Raw genomic sequence first — 26,088 nt, 5'->3', positions numbered from 1 at the left:
CTCTCTCTTACAACTTACAGAGTTGTTTACAGTTATTGCGGGAATATTTCTGTCTGTTACTGAGTCAGGAATAACTCTGCTCCCCCTGTTTGAGTTAATTTAACTATTTAATGAGCTCTGCCCCTTGTTTCTGAGTCAAATGGGCTCCAGGATTTGCTCTGGTTTGCTGAGCTGGATCAGATCCTAGACATTGGGCAGGATCTTGCACCCGCATTCTCCACGTGTGAGATTGCCGGAGAGATCGTGTTCCTGCTTTGTCCCGCCTGCGCTGGTGACGCGATCAGCAGCTGCATGGTCACAGCAAGCAAGAACCCCATTTGAATGGATTTGAATAAATTTTGCATCTATTTGTCCAACCTCCCCCCTCCCTCCCCCATCCTACCCCATTCTTGGCAGGCTTACCCAATTAGAGAGGATCCCCCTGGGGGTGCAAAGGTCAGTATAGCCCCGGAGGGCGAGGGGCGTGGCGGGGCAGTGCCGGGGCGGGTCCTAGAGGGAGCCTTACTGGGGAGGGCTCATTTCTTTCATAGAATCCCTACAGTACAGAAGGAGGCCATTCGGCCCATCGTGTCTGCATCACAATCCCACCCAGGCCCTATTCCCTCATTTACCCTGCTAATCCCCCTGATGCTAAGGGGTAATTTACCATGGCCAATCCACCCAACTAGCAGGTCTTTCAGACTGTGGGAGGAATCCGGAGCACCCGGAGGAAACCCACGCAGACATGGGGAGAACATACAACCTCCACACAGACAGTGACCCAAGCCGGGAATCGAACCCAGGAACCTGGAGCTGTGAGGCAGCAGTGCTAACCCACTGTGCCACCATGCTGCCCCGGGTCCCTGGAGCTGTGAGGCAGCAGCGCTAACCCACTGTGTCACCATGCTGCCCCGGGTCCCTGGAGCTGTGAGGCAGCAGCGCTAACCCACTGTGCCACCGTGCTGCCCCGGGTCCCTGGAGCTGTGAGGCAGCAGCGCTAACCCACTGTGCCACCATGCTGCCCCGGGTCCCTGGAGCTGTGAGGCAGCAGCGCTAACCCACTGTGCCACCATGCTGCCCCGGGTCCCTGGAGCTGTGAGGCAGCAGCGCTAACCCACTGTGCCACCATGCCACCCACAATTCATTTGTGATGGTGGAGGTGGGGGGAGCGGTGGACACTGGGGGGGAGTGTGATTGTTGCTGATGATGGGAGAGTGGGGGGAGGGGAGGGGAGTACATTTTTATTTCTGAATGAGGTGCCCTCAAACTTTTGAGGAATGTGCAAATTCTTCATATCTGGAAAGAAAGGCAAGAGCAGCTGGGAAGGGTTGTGGACGGATTTTCTGGTCCAGATTTTCACCACCGAGCAGATAGTTTGGGTCGGGAATTTCCTGACTTGTATCTGCCGCAGTAGAAAGGCTTCTGATTGGCACGATCCTCACTCCTGTGGGGGTGGGAAGGTTTGCAGGATGAAGTCAGGCCCACCAACCCCAGAATCATGCGTATGTGGCTCGGGGAGTGGCCGAGTGCCAAAGCTGGTTGGAAGGCCCACCTCAGTTCTCTGTAAATCTGTCTCCATTGTGTTTAAGATTTTAGGTCCCTTAGGCCTCACCCCTCAGCCCCCACTTACCCCCATGACCCTTACATGCCATGCCACCTCAACCAATATCCACCATGGGCAGACCTCAGCAGCCGCGTGGAGATGAAGTAAAGTAAAGTTCCGACAATCTAACACAGCTCTCACTTGATAGCAAAAAAACCTCCCATTCAGGGAAGCCCATGTATTCAAAGCTTAAATCAAGCGACTAATCTCTGATGAAAATAAACAAACCCAGGGTGGTGGATTCACACAACACAGGAACAGGCCTTTCTGCCCACCATGTCTATGCCAACCATCAAATACCAATCTATACTAATCCCATTTACCAGCACTTGGTCAATAGCCTACAGTTTGTACACCACATCAAAGACAGATAATCCTTTAATAACCTGCCTTTAAAACTGAACTCAGAACCCACTGCTGAAAGAGTTGGAGCTTTTGGAAATCAGTCAAACATTCTTAAACAGCCCTTAGAGAAATGTCAATAAATAAGTATTGAAATTCCCAGAACAAATGCTACAACAACTGGCCTGTCAATCAAAGCAAATCTGCAGAGGTTTTTTTGGTTCCAGTTTTCTACTCTCCTCTGTGGGGGGAAGTGCTTCCTGATATCTCCACCCCCCCGTCCCCCCGCCACGAACAGCCTATTTCTAATTTGAAGGTTCTGCCCCTTGTTCTAGACACCCTAACAGAGGAGATCATTTCTCTAACTACTTCACTGAATCTTTTAATTATCTTTAACACGTGTAGTCAACACCATCCATGCAGAATAAGGGGTTTATGGAGATATTCACCAACATCAGTCACTAGCTGAATTATTTCTCCTTGTGTTCCCCCAGACTAGACAGGTTAATCGTTCCAAACCATCCGAGGTGAAGGAGGCAAATATGTATTACCTGATCGAGTGCACCATCGCTCTGTTTATTTCCTTGCTCATCAATATATTTGTTATTGCTGTGTTCGGAGCTGCCTTCTACCAGAAGACAAACATGGATGTGGTGAGTGAACAACATGCTCTGGAACCAACCAGAGAACAGGCTTTTTTTAGACCGAGTAATATAGATTGAACAAGGATTAATTAATGATTTCATAGGAAAGGATCCTTGAAGGGAGAGTGATCGTAACATGTTAGAAGTTCACATTCAGCTTGAGGGTGAGAAAATTGGGTCTGAAACGTGAGTCTTAAATGTAAATAAAAGCAATTACAAAGTTAAGAGTCGGTTGGCTAAAGTGGACTGGGAAAATAAGTAAGATGGCAGTGGTGCATTGGCAGGATATATTTCACAACTCTCAATAAAGAAAGAAAGATTTTGAGAAGGATGCACAATCTATAGCTATCGAAGGAAGTTAAGGGTGGTATCAAATTAAAAGAAAAGACATTCAATGCTTCCTCAGGGTGGCACAGTGGTTAGCACTGCTGCCTCACAGCGCCAGGGACACGGGTTCAATTCGTGGCTTGGGTCACTGTCTGTGTGGAGTTTGCACATTCTCCTCGTGTCTGCATGGGTTTCCTCCGGATGCTCCAGTTTCCTCCCACAGTCCAAAGATGTGCGGGTTCAGTGGATTGGCCACGCTAAACTGCCCCTTAGCGTCAGGGGGACTAGAAGGGTAAATATGTGGGGTTGCGGGGATAGGGCCTGGGTGGGATTGTTGTCAGTGCAGGCTCAATGGGCCGAATGGCCTCCTTCTGCACTGTAAGGATTCGATGCTTCCTGACGATTGGGAAAATTTTAGAAACCAGTAAAGGACAACTGAAAAAAGATAAAAGTGAGAGAAATTAGAATTCTGACAGTTGTTATAATCCAGGTCAGAAACTCCAGGGTGTTTTAGAAAGTCACCTAGACCATAAGTTTTGCAGTTTGAATTTGGCGTGGGTAAGCACGAGATGTTTCACTCTTGGTGTGGTTCAAATGACCCACTAGGGAGCTTTTGACAAACAAAGTTTATTTAAGAATATAGTTAACATATACTAAGAAAATTAGCATAACTTTAACCAATTACATAAAAACAACATGATATTGTATAAACTTTAACAGCTAAATATACTGCTCCAAACTGAACAACCCCCACAAACATACATCCCGTTCTAGGCTTGGCACAGAGAGCAAGTATACTCACGTGATGCTGGACTTTGCAGCTTTGTAACACCTGCTGCGAATTAGTCCTTTGAAATGTTGGATTACAACTGAGACGTCCCAACCTTTCCCAGCCCTGAGACAGCACCTTCCAAACCCATGACCACTTCCATCTAGAAGGACAAGGGCAGCAGATAAATGGGAACACCACCACCTGCAAGTTCCTCTCCAAGTTACTCACCATCCTGACTTGGAAATATGTCACCATTCCTTCGCAGTCGCTGGGTCAAAATCCTGGAATTCCCTCCCTAACGGCATTGTGGATCAACCCACAGAACGTGGATTGCAGCAATTCAAGAAGGCAGCTCACCACCACCTTCTCAAGGACAACTAGGGATGGGTAATAAATGTTGGCCAGCCAGCGACGCCCACATCCCACGAATGAATAAAAAATAACTTCCAGCACGCCTTAAGAGATACTTGTCTCTAGCTTCTAGCTGTACCTCATAGGCAGCAGCATTCTAACTCCAGAGAGAGACAGAGAACACTGATTTCAGTCTGCAGTCCAAACAGCTTCTGACAAAAATGAAACTAAAACCTTGTATTTTCCTGTGGGAAAAAAAATCTCTCCAAAGCCAACACCTGACCTGTCAATCAGGCTCCACCCAACAACTCTAAAAGGGTAATAAAACTCCAGGACACTGCATTAGCCCAAACAAACATTGCTTCAATTATTCTCCTTCAGCAACAATAAAAGATACTGGTTATAGACAGGAGGGCGTCAAAACCATGATGTATTAACATAGATAGAGGATTGACTTCATCACCTGGGAACAACATCCTGATAAATGGGTCATTTCCTAGTTGGCAAACTGTGCAATGTCTCAGGAATCAGTGCTGGGGCCTCAACTCTACAATCCATGTCAGTGGCTTGGGTGAAGGGACTGACTGTATTGTAGCCAGATTTGCTGATAGTGCAAAGATAAGTCGGAAAGCAAATTGAAGAATTTGCAAAGGAATAGAGATAAATGAGGTGATTAAAAATTTGGCAGATTGCGTATAATGAGAAAATGTGGTTGTCCACTTTGGCAGGAAGAATAGAAAAACAGCAAATTATTGAACTGGAGAGAGTTTGCAGAACAGAGATGTACAGAGGGATCTGTACACCAATCTAGAACAATAGCATGCAGCAACAGGAAGTAATCAAGCAAGCAAATGAATTTTGGTTTTCATTGCAAGGGGAATGGAGTATAAAAGTCAGGAAGTCTTGTTCCCAACTGTATGGGGTCTTGGTGAGACCACATTGATGCGCGATTAAATCACTCGGGAGGCTGATCGTACCCGGGAAATAAAGGCTTTTATTAGTAACAAGAATGGAGCATACTGCTTAACAATACAATCCCAGACTAAAGGGTCACCAGGCAGTGCAGTGACCTTTATACTCCTCCAGGTAGGCGGAGCCAACTGGAGTGTACCACAGAACAATATCAACAGGTAGAATACCCCAATCCTAACCCCAACAGTGACAACAGTAACATATGTACAAGTACCCATAGTGCTGACCATCTATGGTTCAGTACCCATAGTGGTAACCATCTATGGTTCACCACACACACCTCGAGAACTGTGTACAGTTTTGGTCTCCCTACTTAAGGAGGGATATATTTGTATTGGGAGCAATTCAGAGAAGATTCACTCAGCCAATTCCTAGGATGAAGGGCTTTGTCTTATTGAGGAAAGGTTGCGCAGGTTGGGCCTCCACCCATTGGGGTTTATGAGAATAAGAAGTGATCTTATTGAACGATATAAGATTCTGAGGGGGTTTGACAGGGGGTGGATGTTGGGAGGATGTTTCCCCTTGTGGGGGAATCTAGATGTGGAGATGCCGGCGTTAGACTGGGGTAAACACAGTAAGAAGTCTCACAACACCAGGTTAAAGTCCAACAGGTTTATTTGGTAGCAAAAGCCACTAGCTTTCGGAGCGCTGCTCCTTTGTCAGGTAAGTCCTGACAAAGGGCGGCACGGTAGCACAGTGGTTAGCACTGCTGCTTCACAGCTCCAGGGATCAGGGTTCAATTCCCGGCTTGGGTCACTGTCTGTGTGGAGTTTGCACATTCTCCTCGTGTCTGCATGTGTTTCCTCCGGGTGCTCCGGTTTCCTCCCACAGTCCAAAGATGTGCGGGTTAGGTTGATTGGCCATGCTAAAAAAAAATTGCCCTAAGTGTCCTGAGATGCGTAGGTTAGAGGGATTAGTGGGTAAAATATGTAGGGATATGGGGGTAGGGCCTGGGTGGGATTGTGGTCGATGCAGACTCGATGGGCCGAATGGCCTCTTTCTGTACTGTAGGGTTTCTATGATTTCTATGACTTTAACCTGGTGTTGGGGGAATCTAGAACAAGGGGAATAGTTTCAAACCAAGGGATCTCCCATTTGAGACAGAAATGAAGAGGAATTTGTTCTTTTGGGGGGTTAGTAATCTTTGGAATTAATTTTCCCACTGGACTGAGGGGGCGGGGAGAGGAGTGGGAGTGGGTTGGGGGGAAGGGGGGGATGGTGAGGGTAGTTGCCAGGAAAATGAAGTTAAAACCACGACCATATCAGCCATGATCTGATTGAATGGCGGAGCAGGCTCGAGGGGCTGAATGGCCCACTCCTGCTTCTATTTCTTACATTCTGTGAAACACTGGACTAGTAATCCAGAGGTCCAGGGTAATGCTCTGGGGACCCGGGTTCGAATCCCACCACAGCAGATGGTGAAATTTGAATTGTGCAAAAATCTGGAATTAAAAGTCTGGTTCACGAATGTCCTTGAGGGAAGGAAATCTGCCGCCCTTACCCGGTCTGGCCTACATGTGACTCCAGAGCCACAGCAATGTGGTTGGCTCTTAACTGCCTCTGAAATGGCCGGGCGAGACACTCAGTTGAAGGATGGTTAGGGATGGGCAGTAAGTGCTGGCCCAGCCAGCGACGCCCACAGCCCATCAACAAATTCAAAAATATATTTATAGTGCAGAAAGAGACCTTTCAACCTATCAGGGCCTGTGACAGTCAAGATCAGTGATGCTGTCTAATCGCACTCTGTCTGGAGCCTTGTTTCATCAGCGCAAATGCATTTCCAAATGTTTTTCCACCGTGGTGAGAGTTTGTGCCTTTACCACCCTGTCAGGAATTCCAGATCCCCACCACCCTCGGGGTGGAAACGTTCCTCTTTAATTCCTCCCCATTCCTCCCACCTCTGCCTGTGGTTATTGACCTCTCTGCTAATGGAAACAGTTCCTTTCTATCCATTGTATCCAAACTCCTCATCATTTTTATTCTTCAATGATACGTCCACTGTAACCATTCAATATTGTTTCTGCTTTCTGCAGTATAATGTCTGTGAAAAGAGTGGAAGTCCTTACCTCGATAAACTGCCAAAGAACAACAACTCCTTGGAGGTGGATATCTTCAAAGGGGTAAGAAACAGGAGATATCATCACTAGGAAAAGATGTTTCAGATCAGTAACATATCGAATAAAGGATATAAACACCTTTCCCTCAAACTAACGTAGCCACATGCGCACTGTGTACCTCACACTGTATATCTCAATGCACACATCGTATCTCACTCACTGCCCCACTCTCTCCCCATAGCCCGATATCAATCCCAAACTAATTCCAGTGCCCCACTCTCTCAATTCCCAAACTAATCCCACTGCCTCCGTGCCCTCCCCATAGCCGTGTATCAATCCCAAACTAATCCCACTGCCCCACTCTCTCTCCATAGCCCTGTGTCAATTACCAAACTAATCCCACTGCCCCACTCTCTCTCCATAGCCCTGTGTCAATTACCAAACTAATTCCACTGTCTTGCTCTCTCCCCATTGCCCTGTATCAATCACAAACTGTTTGGTATCTGCACTGCGAGGATGTTGTACCCCTGTCAGTTTCCCAGGATTTCTAGCTGTCTGTCTGTCTTTGCAGGGTGTTGTCCTGGGCTGTTATTTTGGTGAACCCGCCCTCTATATCTGGGCTGTTGGCATCCTTGCTGCAGGTCAGAGTTCAACAATGACAGGGACATACGCGGGACAGTTTGTGATGGAGGTTAGTGTCAATCTGCATATTCCACTTCATACTCCAGTCTCACTGGACACAGCCACCAAAATCTGATTTGATTTGATTTATTATTGTCACATGTATTAACATACAGTGAAAAGTATTTTTTATTGCACGCTATACAGGCACAGCATACCATTCATAGAGAAGGAAATGAGAGAATGCAGAATGTAGTGTTACAGTCATAGCTAGGTGTAGAGAAAGATCAACTTAATGCGAGGTAGGTCCATTCAAAAGTCTGACAGCAGCAGGGAAGAAGCTGTTCTTGAGTCAGTTGGTCCGTGACCTCAGACTTTTGTATCTTTTTCACGAAGGAAGAAGGTGGAAGAGAGAATGTCCGGGGTGCGCGGGGTCCTTAATTATGCTGGCTGCTTTGCCGAGGCAGCAGGAAGTGTAGACAGAGTCAATGGATGGGAGGCTGGTTTGCGTGATGGATTGGGCTACATTCACGATCTTTTGTCGTTCCTTGCAGTCTTGGGCAGAGCAGGAGCCATACCAAGCTGTGATACAACCAGAAAGAATGCTTTCTATGGTGCATCTGTAAAAGTTGGTGAGAGTCGTAGCCGACATGCCAAATTTCCTTAGTCTTCTGAGAAAGTTGGTGAGCTTTCTTAACTATAGTGACGGCATGAGGGGAACCAGGACAGGTTGTTGGTGGAGCTCTCAATCCTTTCTACTTCGTCCCCATTGATGTAGACAGGGGCATGTTCTCCTTTACACTCCCTGAAGTCGATGACAATCTCCTTTGTTTTGTTGACATTGAGGGACAGATTATTGTTGCCGCACCAGTTCACCAGATTCTCTATCTCATTCCTGTACTCTGCCTCATCATTGTTTGAGATCCAACCCACTACGGTGGTGTCATCAGCAAACATGAAGATCGAATTGGAGGGGAATTTGGCCACACAGTGATAGGTGTATAAGGAGTATAGTAGGGGGCTGAGAACACAGCCTTGTGGGGCACTGGTGTTGAGGATGATCGTGGAGGAGGTGATGTTGCCCATCCTTACTGATTGTGGTTTGTGAGTTCGGAAATTCAGGATCCAGTCGCAGAGGGAGGAGCCGAGGCCCAGGTCACGGAGTTTGGATTTGAGTTTTGTGGGAATAATGGTGTTGAAGGCTAAGCTGTAGTCAATAAATAGGACTCTGACACAGGTGTCCTTGTTATCTAGGTGTTCCAGGGTTGAGTGCAGGGCCAGGGAGATGGCGTCTGCTGTGGACCTGTTGCGGCGGTCGGCAAACTGTAGTGGATCCAGGTAGTCCAGGAGGCTGGAATTGATTCGTGTCATGACTAACCCTTCGAAGCATTTCATAATGATGGATGTCAGAGCCACCAGCCAATAGTCATTAAGGCACGCTGCTTGGTTTTTCTTAGGTACCGGGATGATGGTCATCTTCTTAAAGCAGATAGGGAGCTCAGATTGTTGTAAAGAGAGGTTGAAGATGTCTGTGAATACCCCCGCCAGCTGATCCACGCAGGGTCTGAGTGCTTGTCCAGTCCAATCGCTTTCCGTGGGTTGACCTTAGGAAAGCTGCTCTGAGATCTGCAATGGTGACCCGAGATACAGGTTCATCCAGGGCTTCCAGGGTGGAGGGCGCGCTCTCGCTGAGACAGGGAGGGCAGGGAACATGAGGGTCATAGAGCGAGAGCTTGACCCCGCCCTCTCCATCCATGAGATTGCTGGCTGGGGCTCAAGATCCGGAGAAACCTGGAATTTTCCGATATTCACCACCTCTCACCGGCAGCTTAATCAGGTTCAAGCCGGTAATACATTTCAATACATTCCAGTACAATTATTCACAATCAAACCCACTTCGCCAGATACTTCCCACCCACCCCCCACTAGATTTTCACTCCTCACTGACACTGAGGTTTATAACAGGTTCATCCAGACGCCCGGGGGCACTAAGGTCCCCGTGGGGGGGGGGGGGGGGGGGGGGCAGGGAATGCCCAGGGGGTCATGCCAGCAGTGGATGGAGGGTCGGATCTTGAGCCTGTGTTCTGTCGGCGTGAATGGCAGTGGGAGTTCAGAATGCAGGGAGTTCGGGAAACACACGGTTCTCACCGGCAGTGCTGTGGAACGTGCCGGAATCTCACTGGCAGTGATGTGGAAAGTGCCGGAATCTCACCGGCAGTGATGTGGAAAGTTCTGGAATCTCACCGGCAGTGATGTGGAACATTCTGGAATCTCACTGGCAGTGCTGTGGAAGATACTGGAATCTCACTGGCAGTGCTGTGGAACATTCTGGAATCTCACTGGCAGTGCTGTGGAAGATACTGGAATCTCACTGGCAGTGCTGTGGAACATTCTGGAATCTCACTGGCAGTGCTGTGGAACGTACCGGAATCTCACTGGCAGTGCTGTGGAACGTACCGGAATCTCACTGGCAGTGCTGTGGAACGTACCGGAATCTCACTGGCAGTGCTGTGGAACGTACCGGAATCTCACTGGCAGTGATGTGGAAGATTCTGGAATCTCACTGGCAGTGATGTGGAACATGCCGGAATCTCACCGGCAGTGATGTGGAACGTGCCGGGAAAGGCGGGAATCTCATTTGACTCCATTAGTGTATCATTAGCGAGCAGCCAATCCGGATACTGAAGCTCCACCGAATATTCAGCCGGCATGACATCAGATTGGCGCCATTTACAACAGGAGACGGTGCCCTCTAAATCGGGGAGGGAGGGGAGGCAAGTGAACCTGACACCGTCACCCCCACACACCCAGGGGGATATGGAGGTGAGCGCTCAGGTGGCCCTTTCTTCTCAGGCAGTCCAACACGCAGAGGGTACCAGGGAGAATGCTGGGGATGCACACAACTGCAGCTTGGGACTGGGGCTGAGGGTCACTGTCACCATTGGGGAGGGGATTGGGGGGGTGGGAGTGGGGGTCTTGGGGATGTGTTTGGGGGTGTGTTTGGGGATGTGTTTGGGGGGTGTGTTTGGGGGTGTGTTTGGGGGTGTGTGTTTGGGGGTGTGTGTTTGGGGGTGTGTTTGGGGGGGGTGTTTTGGGGGTGTGTTTGGGGGATGTTTTGGGGGTGTGTTTGGGGGTGTGTTTGGGGGGGTGTGTTTGGGGGTGTGTTTGGGGATGTGCTTGGGGGTGTGTTTTGGGGGGGTGTTTGGGGAGGGGGTGTTTGGGGGTGTGTTTGGGGGTGTGTTTTGGGGGGGTGTTTGGGGGTGTGTTTTGGGGGTGTGTTTGGGGGTGTGTTTGGGGGGGTGTTTGGGGGTGTTTTTGGGGGTGTGTTTGGGGGTGTTTCTGGGGGGGTGTTTGGGGGTTTTTTGGGAGTGTGTTTGGGGATGTGTTTGGGGGTGTGTTTGGGAGTGTGTTTGGGGGGTGTTTTGGGAGTGTGTTTGGGGATGTGTTTGGGGTGTGTTTGAGGGGTGTTTTGGGGGTGTGTTTGGGGGTGTGTTTGGGGGTGTGTTTTGGGGGTGTGTTTGGGGGTGTGTTTGAGGGATGTTTGGGGGGTGTGTTTGGGGGTGTGTTTGGGGGTGTGTTTGGGGGGTGTGTTTTGGGGGGGTGTTTTGGGAGTGTGTTTGGGGATGTGTTTGGGGGTGTGTTTGGGGGGTGTGTTTGGGGGTGTGTTTGGGGATGTGTTTGGGGGGTGTTTTGGGAGTGTGTTTGGGGATGTGTTTGGGGGTGTGTTTGGGGGTTGTGTTTGGGGGTGTGTTTGGGGGTGTGTTTGGGGCTCTCCCACATGGTCTGCTGCACTGGCGCCTGTTGTGGTTGAGTTTTTCCTGCAATGACACAGAGAGGAAGAGTGTAGGTGGGAGTGTTAACATTTAAGATGAGGTGTGGCAGGTATGGGGCTTGGGTGGGAGCTGGAGTGTGAGAATGGCAGCTACGGGGGGGAACATGGTGATTGTGGGAGGGAGGAACCTGGTGCCAGGTGTTGGCAGAGGCCAAGGTGACTGAGTGAGAGAGAGTTCAGGGTGAGAGGGATGTGTGAGGGGGTCCAGTGGGAGGTTGGGGTTGGTTCACCTACCCTGGCTGAGTGAAGAAGCTTATTCTTCAAGACTGCTGCACTGGCACTGACCAGGGCTGCCACTGCGTCCCAGGCACGGGTGGTAACCCTACTGGGAGGCCATAAACTGGAGGGTGTCCCACCTCTGCTCCATTCCCTCAAGCAGTCTGACCAGGGCTCCCTCTGAAAAGTGCAGTGCTGCCTTCGTGCCTGCCATTCCCTGCAGTCATTATGGAACAAGCACCGGGAGCCGTTTGGATTTATTATTGTCACATGTATTGGTGAACAGTATTGTGTCTTGCCCGCTTTAAAGACAAAGCATACCGTTCATAGAGTACATGGGGAGAAGGAAAGGGGAGAGTGCAGAATGTAGTGTTACAGTCATAGCTAGGGTGTAGAGAAAGAGCAACTTAATGTGAGATAGGTCCATTCTAAAGTCTGACAGCAGCAGGGAAGAAGCTGTTCTTGAGTCGGTTGGTGCGTGACCTCAGACTTTTGTATCTTTTTCTCGATGGAAGAAGGTGGAAGAGAGAATGTCCGAGGTCCGTGGGGTCCTTGATTATGTTGGCTGCTTTTCTGAGGCAGCGGGAAGTGTAGACAGAGTCAATGGATGGGAGGCTGGGTTGCGAGATGGATTGGGCTACATTCACAACCCTCTGTAGTTTCTTGCGGCCTTGAGCAGAGCCATTTCTATGGAGCTCCCCAGTGCTTGCAGCAGTTAAACTGTTGTGGACTGGGTGAATCAGAGGGCACACACTGCAGGAGCAGTGGGAAACTCTTGTGCATAAAAATGATCACTAATGAGTCATAAGATTTGGCCTGAAAACACACCAGTGCCATCAGTCGGAAATGCTCCATTTTTCTCGCTGGAATCAACACTCGACCATTGCCCAGATGATCAGTGTTCAGTGCTTTGAGACATTGATGATCATGAAAGGTGCTATATAAATGCAAGTCTTTCTTACAGCTTTGAATTTGTTGGATTTCTGATTGCCTTACAACAGACTGGAGAAGAGGCTTTTATATCTCCCTGTCCATCGCTTCGCTGTCCATCGCTTTGCTGTCCATCGCTTCGCTGTCCATCGCTTCGCTGTCCATCGCTTCGCTGTCCATCGCTTCGCTGTCCATCGCTTCGCTGTCCATCGCTTCGCTGTCCATCGCTTCGCTGTCCATCGCTTCGCTGTCCATCGCTTCCCTGTCCATCGCTTCGCTGTCCATCGCTTCCCTGTCCATCGCTTCGCTGTCCATCGCTTCCCTGTCCATCGCTTCGCTGTCCATCGCTTTGCTGTCCATCGCTTTGCTGGGCATCGCTTTGCTGGGCATCGCTTTGCTGTCCATCGCTTTGCTGTCCATCGCTTTGCTGGGCATCGCTTTGCTGGGCATCGCTTTGCTGACCATCGCTTCGCTGTCCATCGCTTTGCTGCAGGTGGATTTTGAGCTGACTCTCCGATAATATTCCCAGTTTAAACGGCTTTGTATCTGCTCACTCACAGGGTTTCCTCAATCTGTCCTGGTCCCGGTTTAAACGAGTGACTCTAACACGATCGCTGGCGATTGTTCCCACAGTGATAGTGGCAGCATGGCTGGGTGTGTCCAACCTGACCAGCATGAATGATATCCTCAATGTCTTGCAGAGTATTCTGGTAAGGATCAAATCTTTGATTTGATTTGATTTGTCACATGTATTAACATACAGTGAAAAGTATTGTTTCTTGCGCGCTATACAGATAAAACATACCATTCATAGAGAAGGAAACAAGAGAGTGCAGAATGTAGTGTTACAGTCATAGCGAGAGTGTAGAGAAAGATCAACTTAATGCGAGGTAAGTCCATTCAAAAGTCTGACAGCAGCAGGGAAGAAGCTGTTCCTGTCACGGGCTGGTGCACTATCTCACAGCCCCTGGGCCGTGTTCACACATTCACACACATATATACATGCACCCACGCGCACACACATGCATGGACACACACACATGCACACACACACACATGCACACACACACACACACATGCACACACACACACACACATGCACACACACACACATACACACACACACACATACATGCACACACACACACACATGCACACACACACACGCACACACACACACATGCACACACACAGCCTCGCACACACACAAGTTCACTTGTGTTCACATACACATACAGACACATATACACTCATTTGTGTGCTTACACATGCACACGCACAGAAACACACATTTATGCATTCAAACACACACGCACCACAGGAATACAGGCAGACGCACGTGCACTCATTTGTGCACATACACAGACACACACATTTGTGTATTTACATATACACACCTGCATGCACTCATTTCTGTGCTCTTGCAAATGCACACACCCACATGCACTTGTTTGTGCCCTCTCTCACATACACACACATGTGTACGCACACACATATGCGGCACACTCATTTGTGCACTCACACAAACACGCATGCACATATGCACTCGGTTGTGTAACCACAGAGATGCACACATGCATGTACACACAGACGCACACACTTGCTTTTGTGCGCTCAAACTTGCAAGCACCCCCTCACAACCCACACACACTCACTCACACATTCCCACACCCTCACCCACACACACACTCACTCACACATTCCCACACCCTCACACACATTCCCACACCCTCACCCACACACACACTCACTCACACATTCCCACACCCTCACACACATTCCCACACCCTCACCTACACACACACTCACTCACACATTCCCACACCCTCACCCACACACACACTCACTCACACATTCCCACACCCCATACACTCACTCACACATTCCCACACCCCATACACACACATACTCACTCACACATTCCCACATCCTCACCCACACATACTCACTCACACATTCCCACACCCCATACACACACTCACTCACACATTCCCACACCCACACCCCATACACACACTCACTCACACATTTCCACACCCACACCCCATACACACACTCACTCACACATTCCCACACCCACACACACACTCACTCACACATTCCCACACCCACACACACATACTCACACTCTTAGACACCCCCACAGCTCCACAATCTCCGCAGCCTCACACACACACCCTCCTGGGGTCATTATTCCTTCCCAATAAGTAGCCCAGAGGAAAACCACTCCGAAACTTGCTATTTAGCCACAGGCCTGGGTAGCTGTTTATCATCAACACACATTGACTCAACACTCATTTTTAACTTAATTTATTAGTGTCACAAGTAAAGTTTATTTATTTATTAGTCACAAGTAGGCTTACAATAACACTGCAATGAAGTTACTGTGAAAATCCCCTCGTCGCCACACTCCGGCGCCTGTTCGGGTACACTGATGGAGAATTTAACACGGCCAATGCACCTAACCAGCACGTCTTTCGGACTGTGGGAGGAAACTGGAGCACCCAGAGGAAACCCACGCAGACACGGGGAGAACGTGCAAACTCCACACAGGCAGTGGCCCAAGCCGGGAATCGAACCCAGGTCCCTGGAGCTGTGAGGCAGCAGTGCTAACCACTGTGCTACCAGGCCGCCCTGTGCCGTGCTCATCACAAGCCACATCAGACTGACAGGCCCGTTCACAGGAGAAACCAGTTCCAGATTAGCAAATTAGTGAGTTTTAAGGAGCATCTTGACAAATACATGAATAGTTTGGGAATAGAGGGATACGGGGCCCGGAAGGGTAGGGGGTTTTAGTTCAGTCGGGGCAGCATGGTCGGTGCAGGCTTGGAGGGCCGAAGGGTCTGTTCCTGTGCTGTAATTTTCTTAGTCCTTCTTTGAAAGCTCAGTAACACAGTGCCGTCTCCACACACACAAGGCCGGCTCAGACAGAATTACAATTTCCAATTGTTAATGTTCTTTCCATAAAAAAATCTCAATCACATAAACTCACCCTCACCCCCCTCGCCTCTCCTCCTCATCCCCTCATCCACTCCCCCTCTCCTCCTCATCCACTCCCCCTCACCCCCTCGCCCTCATCCCCTCGCCTTCACCCTCTCATCCCCTCGCCTTCACCCTCTCATCCCCTCACCTTCATCCCCTCCCCCTCACCCCGGTCCCCTCATCCCTTCCCCTCACCCCCTCGTCCTCACTCCTTCACCCCCTCACCCTCCTGCCCTCATCCCCTCCCCCTCACCCCCTCATCCCGTCCCCTCACCCCCACACATTCATCCCCACACGAAACATCACCCTTTCACATACAGTCATGACCAACTCTCACTCTCAAATCACATTATCCCCCCTCACACTCACCCCCACACCCTCACCCACCCACTTAAGGTGAGAGGGGAGAGATACGAAAGTGTCCAGAGGGGCAACTTTTTCACACAGAGGGTGGTGAGTGTCTGGAGCAAGCTGCCAGAGGTAGTAGTAGAGACGGGTATAATTTTGTCTTTTAAAAAGCATTTCGACAGTTACATGGGTACGATGGGTATAGAGGGATATGGGCCAAATGCGGGCAATTGGGATTAGCTTAGGGGTTTTAAAAAAAAGGGCGGCATGGACAAGTTGGGCCGAAGGGCCTGTTTCCATGCTGTAAACCTCTATGACTCTACATCCTCACCTCTCATCCTCACACTCTAACACTCACTCTAATATCCTCAATCCCACACCATCTCACTCACACCCACAACATCGCCCTCATCCTCACACACACCACAAGCCTCACACCCTCAAGCTGACACACACCCACCCTCACCCAGATCCTGCCTCGCATCCACACACACTCCTCCCACACTGAAGACAAACAGACGATCACAGGCGACCATTTCTGTTCTGATCTTGTTTCTCTTTCTGTTCACAGCTTCCCTTTGCTCTCATCCCCATCCTGACATTCACCAGCCTCAAATCATTGATGGGCCAATTCTCCAACGGAATGTAAGTAACCTGCAACCATCACAAGCCCCTTGTCAGCGAGACAGATTCAGAAACCTGTGAAGGAACTGATGGAGAGGCAGGAACAGCAGAACGTTCCAATAGGACAAAATGAGGAGGAGGTGGGAGGAGGATCCTCTGCAGCATAAAGAGTGGCATTGCCCAGATGGGCTGGAAAACCTTAATCCGTACTACACAAATCCTCTGAAACCAGATAGATACAGAGTAAAGCTCCCTCTACACTGTCCCCAACAAACATGCCCAGGACAGGCACAGCACGGGGTTAGATACAGAGTAAAGCTCCCTCTACACTGTCCCCATCAAACACTCCCAGGACAGTTACAGCACGGGGTTAGATACAGAGTAAAGCTCCCTCTACACTGTCCCCAACAAACACTCCGAGGACAGGTACAGCACGGGGTTAGATACAGAGTAAAGCTCCCTCTACACTGTCCCCATCAAACACTCCCAGGACAGGTACATGATGCACCTCAATGAGCACCCGGAAACAAGGCTTTAGAACTGAAGGCTTTAATACATTAACAATGAAACTACTAACACAAATTCACCCGTTCAGACTGAAGGGGTCCTGCCGGAGCAGGGGGTCTTATACCCTGCCACCGGAGGCGGGACCCCACTGGAGTGTGCCATGATAACACTTAGGACAGGTAAACACCCTATCCCAACAACATAGTACAACCCCCATAACAACAACACCCTAGCCCAACAGTAACACAATAACAACCCCAGTGGTGAACCAACGATGGTTCACCACATTCACCCCTCCTTTAGGAACCAAAGGTGGCGGGGTGGATGAAAACAGACAATGACAAAAAAAATAACAGGATTCACAAGTCCAGACGGTCTGGAGGACCACACCGACGCTGCGATCTTCTCAACACCGGTTGCGAAACCGGAGCAGGTGCTTGCGGTGGCTCTCTCAAAACAACATCTGCCTCAAAGACTCCCGGGCCGGCCGGCCCTGATGAGGCGATGGTGTAGGGGATCCTGGAACGTTTGGTGGTGGTGGTGGTGGTGATGATGGTGGCGCCGATCTCCGAGTCTCAGGCAAGCTGTACATGGGAGTAAAAGTGTTATGCACTGGTCCCGGTGCTGACCGCGCCACGTCTGGGGAAGTAATGAGGAGTAGTGGATCTGTGACTGGGGGAATAGGAGCGACAGGAGTTGCTACGTCCCCTGCGGGCGCCAGGTCTCTAATGGAGACAGTGTCCTCTCGCCCGTCAGGATATGCCACATAGGCATACTGAGGGTTGGCGTGGAGGAGTTGGACCGGTTCGACCAAGGGGTCGGACTTGCGAGCCCTCACATGGCGCCGCAGAAGGACGGGTCCTGGGTACGTCAACCAGGCTGGCAATGAGGTCCCCGAGGACGACTTCCGAGGGAATGAGAACATCCTCTCGTGGGGAGTAGCATTGGTTGCCGTACACAGGAGGGAGCGGATAGAATGGAGCGCAGTTGGAAGGACCTCCTGCCACCGGGAGACTGGAAGGCCCTTGGATTTCAGTGCCAGTAGGACAGCCTTCCAGACTGTAGCATTCTCCCTTTCCACCTGTCCGTTACCCCTAGGGTTGTAGCTCGTGGTTCTACTAGAGGCAATCCCGAATGAGAGCAGGAATTGCCTCAAGTCGTTGCTCATGAACGACGAGCCCCTGTCGCTATGAATATAGCAGGGGTACCCGAACAGGGTAAAAAGCTCACTGAATGCCTTGATGACGGTGGCAGTCGACGTGTCCGCACAGGGGAAAACAAACGGAAACCGGGAAAATTCGTCTATTATGTTAAGAAAATAGACATTCCGATCCGTTGAGGGAAGGGGGCCCTTAAAATCTACACTCAGCCTCTCAAAAGGGCGAGTGGCCTTGACCAAATGTGCCCGGTCTGGTCGATAAAAGTGTGGTTTGCATTCTGCGCAAATCCGACAACTTCTAGTAACTGACCTGACCTCCTCCACCGAGTAGGGTAGGTTGCGGGCTTTTATGAAGTGGTAGAGTCTGGTGACTCCAGGATGACACAGATCATTGTGGAGAGCCTTCAAGCGGTCCTCCTGCATGATGGCGCATGTTCCGCGCGAGAGGGCATCCGAGGGCTCATTGAGCTTCCCTGGACGATACATAATATCGTAATTATAGGTGGAGAGCTCAATTCTCCACCGCAAGATCTTATCGTTCTTGATCTTGCCCCTCTGCGTGTTACTGAACATAAACGCCACGGATCGTTGATCCGTGATCAGGGTGAACCGCTTACCTGCCAGGTAATGGCGCCAGTGTCTGACTGCCTCCACAATGGCCTGAGCCTCCTTTTCCACCGCTGAGTGCCGAATCTCTGGGCCTTGAAGGGTGCGGGAAAAAAACGCGACGGGCCTGCCTGCCTGGTTTAGTGTGGCGGCTAGGGCGAAGTCCGATGCATCACTCTCCACCTGGAAAGGGATGGATTCATCCACCGCGTGCATCGTGGCTTTCGAGATGTCGCTTTTCAAAACCTTGAAGGCCAATTGGGCCTCCGGCGTAAGTGGGAAGGTCGTGGACTTAATGAGCGGACGAGCTTTGTCCGCGTAGTTGGGGACCCACTGTGCATAATACGAAAAGAACCCGAGGCATCTCCTCAGTGCTTTCGTGCTAGCGGGCAAGGGAAGTTCAGTGAGTGGGCGCATACGGTCTGGATCAGGGCCAATGACCCCGTTTTCCACCACGTATCCGAGGATGGCTAACCTATGCGTACGGAATACGCACTTCTCCCTGTTATAGGTCAGATTCAGGCGAGATGCAGTGCGTAGAAAGTGTTGGAGATTCGTGTCGTGGTCCTGCTGGTCATGGCCGCAGATGGTGACGTTATCCAGGTACGGGAAGATAGCCCGCAACCCGTTCTGGTCCACCATTCGGTCCATAGCACGCTGGAAGACCGAGACCCCATTGGTGACACCAAATGGAACCCTGAGGAATTGGTATAGACGACCATCCGCCTCAAAAGCCGTATATTGTCGGTCCTCTGGGCGGATGGGGAGTTGATGGTAGGCGGACTTAAGGTCTATGGTAGAAAACACTCGGTACTGCGCAATCTGATTGACCATATCAGAAATGCGCGGGAGAGGATACGCATCCAGCTGCGTGTATCTATTAATGGTCTGACTATAGTCGATGACCATCCGAGGTTTGTTCCCGCTTTTGACTACCACGACCTGCGCTCTCCACGGACTAGCACTGGCCTGTATGATCCCTTCCTTGAGGAGCCGCTGAACCTCAGATCTAATAAAGATCCGGTCCTCAGCGCTGTAACGCCTACTTTTAGTAGCGATGGGCTTGCAGCCAGGTACCAGATTTTTAAAAAGGGATGGTGTCGTGATCTTCAGGGTGGATAGATTGCACGCGGGGCGCTTTGGGCAATTTGGAGGCTGCGGCTGGTTCCCTACTGCCAGTGAAGGGAGTGGCCCACCGTACTGTAGGATCACACTCCTCATGTGGGCCATAAAGTTTAGTCCGAGGAGAATTGGCGCGCAAAGGTGAGGTAGCACAAGGAGCCTGTATTGCTCGTAAACTGTGCCCTGTACCTCAAGAGTTACCATACATCGTCCTTGGATCGGTACAGACCGGGACTGTGATGCCATGGAAATTGTCTGTTTGGCAGGGAGAACCCGGAGTCCACACCTTTTAGCAGTTTCAGGGTGTATGAAACTTTCGGTGCTCCCACTGTCAAACAGACAATTCACAGTTCTGCCACTAACCTTTACCTCCATCATGGAATGTTCCAGTCTGTAATGCCTGGTCTGATCCAGAGAGATCGACGCCACCGTTGGCCCCTGGGCGTCACTGCATGCTGCCGATGTGGATGCTGAGGACCCCTGCTGGTCGCTCCTAGTCGTCGTGGACCATGATGGCCGCCCCCATGAATCGCATGTGGCCGAGGGCTCCAAGCGCAGCGACTCCTGGTGGTCTTCCTCCTCCTCTGTCTGCCACGATGGCGCCGTCCTGAGATCGCACGTGGTCGGACCTCGTGGGTACTGCAGCGCCGAAAGAGATGGTCTCCGTTCTGGAGGGTTACAAGCTGCACTGCCGTTTTTAGGTTTGGACCTGCAGACTTTGCCGTAGTGGCCTTTTTTACCGCACTGGCTGCAGATTGCCGTTCTTGCCGGACACTGTTGCCGTGGATGCTTGGCCCCACCGCAAAAATAGCATCGCTGGCCACCTGGAGCTGCCGCCGTCGTCGAATCGATCTGGGAGCGCGGGTTCGCGGGGCGAGGAGGGAGCAGAGCTTGCTCCAACCACGTTGACTGCACGTGGTCCTCGGGGTACAGCGCCAAGCTCTTCGACGCCGCCTCCAACCTCATGGCCATCCCCATTGCCTGGGTCAAGTTGAGTTTCCCCTTTTCTAATAATTTAAGTCTGATGTACGAGGACCCTACCCCTGCTACGAACGCGTCTCGGGCGAGGTCTTGCATGTACTGCTCGGCGGAGACATCCTTACAGTCACAACCCCTGGCAAGCTGCAGGAGTTCATTGGCGTAGTCTTCTATGGTCTCGCCCGACTGCCGACGTCGTGTAGCGAGGAGATAACGAGCGTGAATCTCGTTGGGTGGCGTAATGTACCTATTCTTTAGGAGCTCGACGGCACCCTGGTAAGTGGAAGCTGCACGAATGGCTAGGTAAATCGTGTCGCTTACCCTTGCGTGGAGGACCTGGAGTCTATCACTGTCTGTAGTGATAGCTACCGAGGCTGCCAGGTAGTCCTCGAAGCACTTCCACCAATGTTCGAACGTGTTAGCTGCACCGACCGCACGTGGGTCCAGTGTCAGACGATCCGGTTTTAGGATCTGTTCCATATTCTCAGTTAATGTATTAAATTGATGCACCTCAATGAGCACCCGGAAACAAGGCTTTAGAACTGAAGGCTTTAATACATTAACAATGAAACTACTAACACAAATTCACCCGTTCAGACTGAAGGGGTCCTGCCGGAGCAGGGGGTCTTATACCCTGCCACCGGAGGCGGGACCCCACTGGAGTGTGCCATGATAACACTTAGGACAGGTAAACACCCAAACCCAGCAACATAGTACAACCCCCATAACAACAACACCCTAGCCCAACAGTAACACAATAACAACCCCAGTGGTGAACCAACGATGGTTCACCACAGTACAGCATGGGGTTAGATACAGAGTAAAGTTCCCTCTACACTGTCCCCAACAAACATTCCCAGGACAGTTACAGCACGGGGTTAGATACAGAGTAAAGCTCCCTCTACACTGTCCCCATCAAACACTCCCAGGACAGTTACAGCACGGGGTTAGATACAGAGTAAAGCTCCCTCTACACTGTCCCCAACAAACACTCCCAGGACAGTTACAGCACGGGGTTAGATACAGAGTAAAGCTCCCTCTACACTGTCCCCAACAAACACTCCCAGGACAGTTACAGCATGGGGTTAGATACAGAGTAAAGCTCCCTCTACACTGTCCCCAACAAACACTCCCAGGACAGGGACAGCACGGGGTTAGATACAGAGTAAAGCTCCCTCTACACTGTCCCCAACAAACACTCCCAGGACAGGGACAGCACGGGGTTAGATACAGAGTAACGCTTCTTCTACACTGTCCCCATCAAACACTCCCAGAACAGGTACAGCACGGGGTTAGATACAGAGTAAAGCTCCCTCTACACTGTCCCCATCAAACACTCCCAGGACAGGTACAGCACGGGGTTAGATACAGAGTAAAGCTCCCTCTACACTGTCCCCATCAAACACTCCCAGGACAGGTACAGCACGGGGTTAGATACAGAGTAAAGCTCCCTCTACACTGTCCCCATCAAACACTCCCAGGACAGGTACAGCACGGGGTTAGATACAGAGTAAAGCTCCCTCTACACTGTCCCCATCAAACACTCCCAGGACAGGTACAGCACGGGGTTAGATACAGAGTAAAGCTCCCTCTACACTGTCCCAGGTACAGGCTCTGGTTTGGGTTGCGAAAATGCAGGTATTCTGTTGGTGACTGTGGGGTCTGGATCCCGTTCTCTGTATTCTTTGTGCTGTTACTGTGTCTCTTTGCTGATTGAAGTGAGAATGGTTCTTTATTTCCTTCCAGAATTGGGAAAATAATCGGTGTGTTTATCACACTTTTGATCCTGGGTGTTAATGCTTACTTTGTAGTGGACTTCGTGGACCATCTGAGTAGAGTTTATGAGTATGTTATTGCAGGTGTGGTCCTCTTCTTCTACCTGGTGTTTGTGATTTATTTGGTAAGTTATTTATTTGTTAATTTATTTATTCACATCATTATGACTTGTGTTAGCAGGAATTTGTGAGTGTAGTGTAACTGCTGCATTCCCATTGGCTCATTCTAACCATGTGATTGTGCATGGCCACCAGCCTTTAGTATTTATTGACCTTGGAGGGACAGCAGCTCAGATTCACCAGAAAGACCCTGTGGAACAAAGGGTTAAATTCCAGGGACAGGTTACACAGACTCAGCAGAAAGACCCTGTGGAACGAAGGGTTAAATTTCCAGGGACAGGTTACACAGACTCTGCAGAAAGACCCTGTGGAACGAAGGGTTAAATTCCAGGGACAGGTTACACAGACTCTGCAGAAAGACCCTGTGGAACGAAGGGTTAAATTCCAGGGACAGGTTACACAGACTCTGCAGAAAGACCCTGTGGAACGAAGGGTTAAATTCCAGGAACAGGTTACACAGACTCTGCAGAAAGCAGAACAAAGTGGACTGGAAATCTGAAACAAAGGCAGAAGAATCTGGAAATACTCAGTAGAGTGATAGAGGTTCACAGCATGGAAACAGGCCCTTTGGCCCAACTTGCCATGGCCGTTTTGTATCTCTCCCCTCTCACCCTAAACCTATGGTGAGGGAGCCTCTCTCCATCAGCCTGACTCACTGAGTATTTCCAGCATTTTCTGTACCATCACAGACTCGGCTTGTATCCCCTCGAGTGTAGAAGATTCGGGGGTGATCTAATCGAGGGGCTTAAAATGATAAGAGGGATTTGATCGGGTCGATAGAGAGAAACTATCTCCTCTGTTGGGGGGAGTCCAGAACAAGGGGGCAGAACCTTCAAATTGGAGCCAGGCCGTTCAGGGGGGAATGTCAGGAAGCACTTCCTCACACAGAGGGAGCAGGAATCTGGAACTTTCTCCCCAGAAAGCTTTTGATTGAGGGTCTATTGAACATTTCAAAACTGAGTGGGTGTTTTTGGTTGGATCAGGGGTGTTTATTGCTGCACACACGGAGGCTATTCTGCCCATCGTGTCTGTGCTGGTTCTTTCAAAGACTATCCGATCCCACTCCCCTCCCATCTGCCCGTTCCCCAACTCCCTATTCCAATTCCTACTGAATCTGCTTCCACCGCCGTTTCCAGCAGCTCCTTCAACTGAGGTCAGGTGAGGCAGCTGGCTGAGATCGGCTGCCATGAGTGTCAAAGCAGAAATTGGAAATGACTTTACGTTTATACTTTTCACTCGGATCGGGGCGATGATATGAGAGTTTGGGCACTGACAGGAGGATTTCTGTATTCCAGTCGTGGCTGAGCTGTGTAGTCGCTGGGATAAAGTGCCAGTGCGTCGGGCAAGGCAGACGGCCGACCTATGAAATACTCCGTGACTAATCCTCACAAATCCTTCCTGACTTGTACTGAATTTGGCCGGACCAAAATACAACCAGCAAAACTTCTGGAACAACCACGTGATCCTGCAGGCATTGGACTGGAACAGCCAACATTCCAGCTATTCACTCCCGGAGAGCTCACATTCCCAATGACCACTGATATCAGAGACAAATCAGCCCCTCAACCTCACTAATCATTCAAGCTGCCTCGCTGAGATATGGGGGGGGGGCGGGGGGGGGCGGGGGGAGGCGGGGGGAGGGGGAGCTGAGGGAGGGGGAGCCGAGGGAGGGGGAGCGAGGTGGGGAGAGAGGGGAGGGAAGGGGAGAGAGGCTGGGGAGAGAGGCTGGGGAGAGGGGGGAGGGGGAGGCGAGGGAGGGCGAGGCGGGGGAAGGGAAGGAGGAGGGGAGGCAGGGTGGGGGAGAGAGGGTGAGGTGAGGGGGGGAGGGGGAGGTGGCTGGAGGGGGACGGGGAGGGGGGGGACGTGAGGGGGGGGAGGTCAGGGAGGGGGAGGTGAGGGAGGCGGAGGTGAGAGAAGGGGAGGGGGAGGCGGGGAAGGGGAGGGGGAGGGTGGGTGAGGCAGTGGAGGGAGGGTGGGGCGGGGGGAGGTGGGGAGAGGGAGGGGGAGGAGGGGGTGGTGGGGGTGGTGCGGGGGGGAGGAGGAGGTGGGGGAGTGAGGTGGGGGAATGAGATGGGGGAGGGAGGGAGGGTGAGGTAGGTTAGGGGATGGAAGGGGAGGGAGGGTGAGGTGGGGTGGGGGAGGGGGGGTGGGGGCGATTCTCTTCAAATGGCTTTTCTCTCAGTTCCGGGCTTGTACTCACTGGAATTTAGAAGAATGTGAGGGAATCTCATAGAAACATATAAAATCGTGATGGGATTGGGCAGGCTGGATGCAGGAAGAATGTTCCTGATGTTGGGGAAGTCCAGAGCTAGGGGTCACAGTCTAAGAATAAGGGGGAAGCCATTCAAGACTGAGATGAGGAAGAACTTCTTCACTCAGAGAGTTGTGAACCTGTGGAATTCTCTCCCACAGAAAGCTGTTGGGGTCAGTTCATTAGATATGTTGAAGAGGGAGCTGGACGTGGCCCTTGTGGCTGAAGGGATCAAGGGGTCTGGAGAGAAAGCGGGAGTGGGATACTGAAAGTGCATGATCAGCCATGATCATATTGAATGGTGGTGCAGGCTCGAAGGGCCGAATGGCCTCCTCCTGCACCTATTTTCTACGTTTCTATGTAAACCTTCCTTCCAAGACAAGAGGAGAAGCTGTTCAGAGTAAATACAGTTGGGACAGAGAACGGGAGCTCGATGAACGCACCTCCAACCTCTCACAAACAGACAAATAAACCTTGAACATCGCAGAAGCTGGGAAAATAAATCGAATGGATTGAGTTTAACAAATCTCACTTGATCACAAATTCTCACTTTCTGTAATATCACTTCAACAGCAATAAAATCTCTCAGAGCTGGAGTTTTAGCGGTACGCTTGGAGCTGGTGATTGTATAAAGCAGTTTAAACATTACACTCCTAATCTCTTCCATCATCAGTGCCAGAAATCACAACACACTTTCCCCGTGACATAACCCCAGCAACAAAGGGAGATTCTCCACAGAAACACATTTACACAGTTCAGTGCACAAGCAGGCCATTCAGTCCATCTGTCTGGGGGCTTATCTTCGAACTGAAACTCTGCCAATCCTCCCTCATCTAAACATATCACATCCCCTTCCATTCCTTTCTCCCTTGTCTGTTTATCCCCCAGAATGCATCTGTGGAATTCACTCCTCCCCCCTCCCCCCCCAGAGCGAATTCCACCTGAGAAACATAGAAAAACTACAGCACAA

General features: G+C 50.6%; 1 protein-coding gene across 2 annotated transcripts in view; it reads left to right on the top strand.

Annotated features, from left to right (window-relative positions):
- The window catches only part of LOC144503448 (natural resistance-associated macrophage protein 1-like), a 432,123-nt gene extending 407,673 nt beyond the window's left edge, over positions 1 to 24,450 (top strand). For both annotated transcript variants that reach the window (XM_078227769.1, XM_078227768.1), the window contains exons 10-16: positions 2,419 to 2,577; positions 7,024 to 7,110; positions 7,619 to 7,738; positions 13,207 to 13,356; positions 16,548 to 16,621; positions 22,719 to 22,872; positions 24,163 to 24,450. In XM_078227769.1, coding sequence (XP_078083895.1) covers positions 2,419 to 2,577; positions 7,024 to 7,110; positions 7,619 to 7,738; positions 13,207 to 13,356; positions 16,548 to 16,621; positions 22,719 to 22,872; positions 24,163 to 24,249 — 831 coding nt within the window. In that variant the 3' untranslated portion in view covers positions 24,250 to 24,450. The remainder of the gene's footprint in view (positions 1 to 2,418; positions 2,578 to 7,023; positions 7,111 to 7,618; positions 7,739 to 13,206; positions 13,357 to 16,547; positions 16,622 to 22,718; positions 22,873 to 24,162) is intronic.
- The last annotated feature ends 1,638 nt before the right edge of the window (positions 24,451 to 26,088 follow it).

Source organism: Mustelus asterias, chromosome 14 (assembly GCF_964213995.1).
Source record: "Mustelus asterias chromosome 14, sMusAst1.hap1.1, whole genome shotgun sequence".
NCBI lineage: Eukaryota > Metazoa > Chordata > Chondrichthyes > Carcharhiniformes > Triakidae > Mustelus > Mustelus asterias.
Note: the sequence above shows the minus strand (reverse complement) of the source record. Positions and strands in the feature narration are given on the sequence as shown.